The following is a 6,065-nucleotide window of genomic DNA, read 5'->3' on the forward strand; positions in this document are numbered from 1 at the left end:
TAGAAAGTTGGATTATCACTAAAAGGAACACAGAAATGCAGAGTTGCACATTTTTAGATAATGAATTACACATAATGTATATAAAAATGATGTAATGTCTTCTTGTTTTGAGTGGTTTGTACTCGTCTTCAATCAGTGTAGATCATTTAATATCACTTTAAGACGTGGGATTTTAAGAATGGATGGAATTATGGATTAAAACACCCAAGTTTGTATTTTATTTGTTTATTTTATGGAAATAAATCAAGAAATCTGTAGTGCTGTTTTGCATTCATTTGATATGTTAAAAAGCAGTTTTTTTCTGATCATAAAGGGACAGAAGATCCATGATGTCCCTCCTGGGACACTGGAAGACAGTCTTTATTGTCCACTGAACTCAGATGTTTGCCTTCACCACTGAGCCGGAGCTCTGACATTTACTTTGTAAACCTCTGTTATAAATCTGGTGAAAGCCAGAGAAATATTCATCAATTAGCACATTTTCAGATCTTTAAAATCTCTTAATTCAGTATCATAAGAAACTAATTAATTATTGGACAAATTATAAAAAAAATATTTTTTAATGTCTCAAAAAACTTAACATTTATTTTAAATTAATTTTAATTATTGAATGAATTCAGAAATAAATTAAAATGAATCTGAAAAAGTAAAAAAAAAAAAAAAATAGATTAAATTTAATTAAGTGGTATGACTAAACATAATTTGGTAAAAACTGATAAAAATGTTTATTAAAAATGTTCCTAAAAGCAGAAAAAAAAAACTTATTTCTCATTTAGAAAAAAATATTTACATCTTTTTTACGTTCATAAAAGTTAAACAGTGATTTTAAAAACCTTTTAGATCAAGTTTATTCATAAAACTGGAGCTTTTTCCGTGTGCTGTAAAAAACTTTACTGTTCATATTTTACTTCTCTGACAATAAAAACCTTCAGTTTAACAATCTGATCAAAGAGAGAAACATCTGATCAGTAATGATCGTCGTCATTAAATGTTCTCATTCTGCCGTCTGGTTGCTGTCGGATGTTTTGGAACAAATGTGAAAAAGATCTTTTACAGCAGCCGTGTGTGAAAGCTCCTCTCTGAGGAACTCAGCGGGGTGAAGATCATGTGCTGTTTGCTGTGCAGCGCTTCACCTTCCTGCTCACACGGCTCAGTCCTGACTCCTTCGTTCCTCCTCCACCTGCTTTGGCCAAAAAACACCATTTCTATTAGACTCATAAGTAGGTAAAAAAAACACTTTACATGCTGAAATGAACAGTGGAAGTTTTTATTTCCTGAGACTGAAGCCCATTCCACGCTAACATGTGAGAAACAAACAGATGTGAACAGCAGAAAGAAATGATTCTCAATCTGCTGGGAGACGATTGTTTCTAGTTAAACTACCTGATTATGAACACTCTTAGAGAAAAGTCATCCTGAGAACTTGATGTTTTACATGTAATTCTTCATTTCACTGACATAAACTAAAACTTGATTGCACATTTTCTGTAAACAAACCCTGATCTCTTCATAATGAGGCTCTGAACATGATGTTGTCTTCCTGTCAGAACGGTGAACTAGCTGCTAGCGTCTCACTCGCTGATGGGAATCTCTGTAGGCAGCGTTCTGTACTTGATGAGGTAGTAGGGGTAGCACTGACAGCTGTCATACACAATAAACATGGTGGGCGTGTCCTTGTTGTCAATGCAGGCGTCGTACAGCGTGTGGGGCTGCCTCTTGAAGCTGCGTGGCGGAGGCCGGCGGTAGTGCTGCTTTCCCACGACCACCCTCCCCACCAGGACTTTGGCCAGGAACATGTAGGAATCTTCTTCTGAGTACAGCTCGCCCGTGAACACGTCGGAGGTCCAGGCTTTGGTGGCGAAGTAGGAGCCGTAACCATGGGAGTTCCCGTTGACCCCGGCCAGACGAGGGTCGAAGTTGTTGCAGCAGATGCTCTCTGCGGCGCTGGCGGTCGTGCCATGGAAGAGGTGTCGCTCCAGAGGCTCCAGAGAGCCGGCGTGCAGCTTCTGCATGTGGACCTTCTGCCTGAAAGAGCGACGCAGATACGAGCGTTACCGTACGGTCATGTGATCACAGGTGAGTCGTACGTCGTCCGTTTCACAGCAACACCACCTCTGGTACTTATCCCACTGGAACAGGTTCTGGATCTGCTGGATGCTAACGATGTCGATCTCGCTCTCAGGCAGGCTCTCGTAGACGAGCGCGCTGACCCGTTGGTACACCAGTGTTCCCAGTGGGACATCCACTCTGCTGTAATCCTGCACTGAAGCCAGAGACCAGACCGGAGGGTACCAGGAGGAGAAGTCCAGCAGAGGATCCAGGTTGAAGTTGGTCCCAGAGACACCCGGGTCATGTGGGGTCAGGTTGGACAGAACTCCGGTCCTGATTGTGTGGAGAAGGAGTTAAATGAAGGGAAATGGCTGCTTTGTTATAAAACATTAACAATCCCAGAACGTCCCATCAACCCAGTTTATTCCCAGTAGAACAAACAACATATCAGATGCTGATCCACTGGCAGCGAGCTGGATGCTTGTTCTCCTCGGTCTGCAGAGGTCGGCTGTGTTTCTGGATCCGGTTCACACACACTTCTTCTTCTCTGGATCCTGTTCACACACACTTCTTCTCTGGATCCTGTTCACACACACTTCTTCTCTGGATCCGGTTCACACACACTTCTTCTTCTCTGGATCCGGTTCACACACACTTCTTCTTCTCTGGATCCGGTTCACACACACTTCTTCTCTGGATCCGGTTCACACACACTTCTTCTTCTCTGGATCCGGTTCACACACACTCTTCTTCTCTGGATCCAGTTCACACACACTTCTTCTTCTCTGGATCCGGTTCACACACACTCTTCTTCTCTGGATCCGGTTCACACACACTCTTCTTCTCTGGATCCGGTTCACACACACTTCTTCTTCTCTGGATCCGGTTCACACACACTTCTTCTTCTCTGGATCCAGTTCACGCACACTTCTTCTTCTCTGGATCCGGTTCACACACACTTCTTCTTCTCTGGATCCAGTTCACGCACACTTCTTCTTCTCTGGATCCGGTTCACACACACTTCTTCTTCTCTGGATCCGGTTCACACACACACTTCTTCTTCTCTGGATCCTGTTCACACACACTTCTTCTTCTCTGGATCCAGTTCACGCACACTTCTTCTTCTCTGGATCCTGTTCACACACACTTCTTCTTCTCTGGATCCGGTTCACACACACTTCTTCTCTGGATCCTGTTCACACACACTTCTTCTTCTCTGGATCCGGTTCACACACACTTATTCTTCTCTGGATCCGGTTCACACACACTTCTTCTCTGGATCCGGTTCACACACACACTTCTTCTCTGCATTAAGTACAGAAGTTCCACTCACAGGTACAACAATCTGATGACGATTCAGGGTTCTGGGATCTGAGCCTTAAACCCTGACCTGACCCTCAGATCCTCCGGCACCAGCCCACAGTTAGAACGTGGACCTACGGCGAGGCATCTTTCAGTATTATGGCCCCGGTTTGAGGAGGGGGGAATCCCTTGTTTATATTTATTTAATGTCCTTAGCCCATGTAATGTTATTTTTACACCCCCAGTGTTCCTCAGTGGGAGCTGCGACTGGATCTGTCAGGACTGGGAGGTCTGTAGCAGTTCGTCACTGCTGTGGACCCCGCTGACCTGTCACCATGGGTGGGGGTACCCTGGTCTGGGGCTGTTGGGGGACCTTGTGTTATCTGACTTCTGTATTCAGCCACAAGCTTTATTTTTCTTTCTACTGGTGTTTCTAAGTGTTTCTAGGTTGTGTACACACAGTGTGTACGTGTATGTGTGTATATGCTGTGGGGGGGGGGGTTAACTGGACTGTATGTAATATATGTCGTGTTTTCTATATAAAATTTGAATGATTAAAACAATTTTCAGGATTTTAATGCATCTTTTTTCCCCAATGAGGGATTTTTGTTCATTTTTACCTTCATACGACTTCCTGCTCCAATCAGAATCCGTTCATTCATGCAACCAAACTGATGTGCACTATTTACATCAAACCATCTATAAAGTCTACACAGATCTTCATATTTCTGCTACATGTTTCCATGGAGTCGACAGGAAGGACGTGTTAGCGTTAAGAACAAAAAGCAGCTGCTTTTTTCTCCTCTAACTGGGAGGAGGACGGAGCTGCTGTCACTGGTTTGTAGTATTTCTGCCAGGATTTACTTTTTTTTAAACAGCTTCCATGTGGAGCGAGTCTTGTTCAGGATGGAGGGAACTGAACTGTCGGTTTGCTTAGCTAGGCTAGTCATCCACAGTGAACTGGCTCAAACCGGTCTGTAAAGCCCCTGAGAGGACGTGTTGTGAACTGGACTGAACTGGGATGATGTCTAAATTCCCATTCACACCCAAAAGCTAGAAATAAAATCAGGATATTCTGCTTTTATCTGTCCAGAAAATTCTGATGTCAGCCTGTTTTCCTCTGATCGTCATTAGAAACAGAAAGAGAAGAAATAACCGATGCTACCTCAGGTAAGGCTGCAGGGACTGCAGGGAGCGGTAGACCGGTCTGCAGCGGATGTCTCTCCGGTTCCCCGTGGCAACGTTGGTCTGAGTCATGGAGGTGAAGTCCACCTTGTACTTCTTTGTGCCGATATGGAAGTTGTACGTTGTCATTTTTTCCTTCATCTTTTGAATCAGCAAGGTGGTCAGATCCTGCCAAGAAGAAGAAGTTGCAATAAATTAAGATAAAAACGCCTGTAAGAGAAACATGCAGAATATGTGCGACGGGCAGAAGAGAGATTACCGTTGTGTACTCTTTAAAGTGGTAACTGTCACACCAGTAGAGTTTCCACTTGCTGGGAAAGTGAGGGTTCTTCTTGGTGCACTCGGAGTTGGTTAGTCGTCGAATGTTCTTGTACTTGGAAAACTCGTCCATCAGCTCCATCATGCTGAGGTGCAGACTGACGTACGTTTCTCTGCAGGAAAAGACGGACAAAACGATACAACATGAGTACAACACTGCAGGCTGGACTTCTCTGCCTTCTTACCCATCTTTCAGCTCAACGTAGTCGTTGTCCGCGTCGCAGTAAATCCTTTCCAGTAGGACCTGGGAGCGAGGGGGCAAGTCCATCCACTGCTGCGTGCTCACGGACAACAGCTGCCAGTGAAACGGATAGGCAGTGTGGTGCATGGAACACCTCGCCCCGTTCTGACACGAGCCCAAAAGGAAGTCGTCACAGATCAGGACGTTGTCGAGGCTCTTTGTGCTGAAAGACAATGCGGAGGGTGCTTCGGACTGGGCCTGCAGCTTACTGGGAAGGCTTACTGGGTGCTTTTTGCTGGTATTGGTGGCAGGCTGATGGACAGGCTGAGGCGAGGACATGCGGGAGGCGGCTGGATTCGAAGTGGGAGGACATTTTTGACATGCAGAGCAGAGCGTCTGGGTGTTTTGCAGAAAGTTGCGTAACACACAGGAGGTGTTGTGCGGGACCACATCATGCTGGATGAGGACGCTGCAAGACATGGCGGATGTGGAAGGCTTCTTCTTCTTCCTGGTCTGAGGTGTGAAGTGGACACTGACGCTGTATGGACTGACTGTCCAGGTGACGGCAGCCTGCTGGGATCTGATGGCGTCCCAAACTGGCATACTGGTGTTGGTGTCAGCAGGAACCTCCAGGAGGAGAGAGGAGCTCTGCAGGGGGGGCTGGGAGGAACCACAGGGGGGGTCTGCTGACACAGGCTTGTTTGCAGACTTTTTCCTCTTTCGTTTGAGGCCTGAAACATCTGCCATCTTGAAAGTCCTGTCTGGGGAAATAAACAATAAATATTTTCTAAAACAAAATAAATAAACCTGCATGCAGCTTGTTTCCCACCATAACAAAAACGTTTATGGTTGGCAGGAAATTTAGAAAATAATTACTATCAAACAACTTGTTTTTCTGTAATTATGGCTTGTACCTTTATGTTTCAGTAAAAATAAGAGGAAATGTAGTTTTTTTAGAGCTGCTGAAAATATGAAAAACGAGCAAACCAAGCTAACGCCGCGTTAGCATCGTGCTACGACATGCTAATAG

General features: G+C 44.8%; 1 protein-coding gene across 1 annotated transcript; it reads right to left on the bottom strand.

Moving 5' to 3' along the window:
* Positions 1 to 1,571: 1,571 nt before the first annotated feature.
* On the bottom strand, positions 1,572 to 5,782 carry LOC306773325 (protein mono-ADP-ribosyltransferase TIPARP-like; the record flags this gene model as incomplete). The annotated part of the gene is made up of 5 exons (XM_079263115.1): positions 1,572 to 2,025; positions 2,113 to 2,382; positions 4,517 to 4,704; positions 4,796 to 4,967; positions 5,040 to 5,782. The coding sequence occupies 5 exons, from the start codon at positions 5,780 to 5,782 to the stop codon at positions 1,572 to 1,574; spliced, it is 1,827 nt and encodes a 608-aa protein (XP_079119241.1).
* Between the last annotated feature and the right edge of the window lie 283 nt (positions 5,783 to 6,065).

This window comes from Telmatherina bonti, assembly GCF_933228915.1.
Source record: "Telmatherina bonti genome assembly, chromosome: 23".
NCBI lineage: Eukaryota > Metazoa > Chordata > Actinopteri > Atheriniformes > Telmatherinidae > Telmatherina > Telmatherina bonti.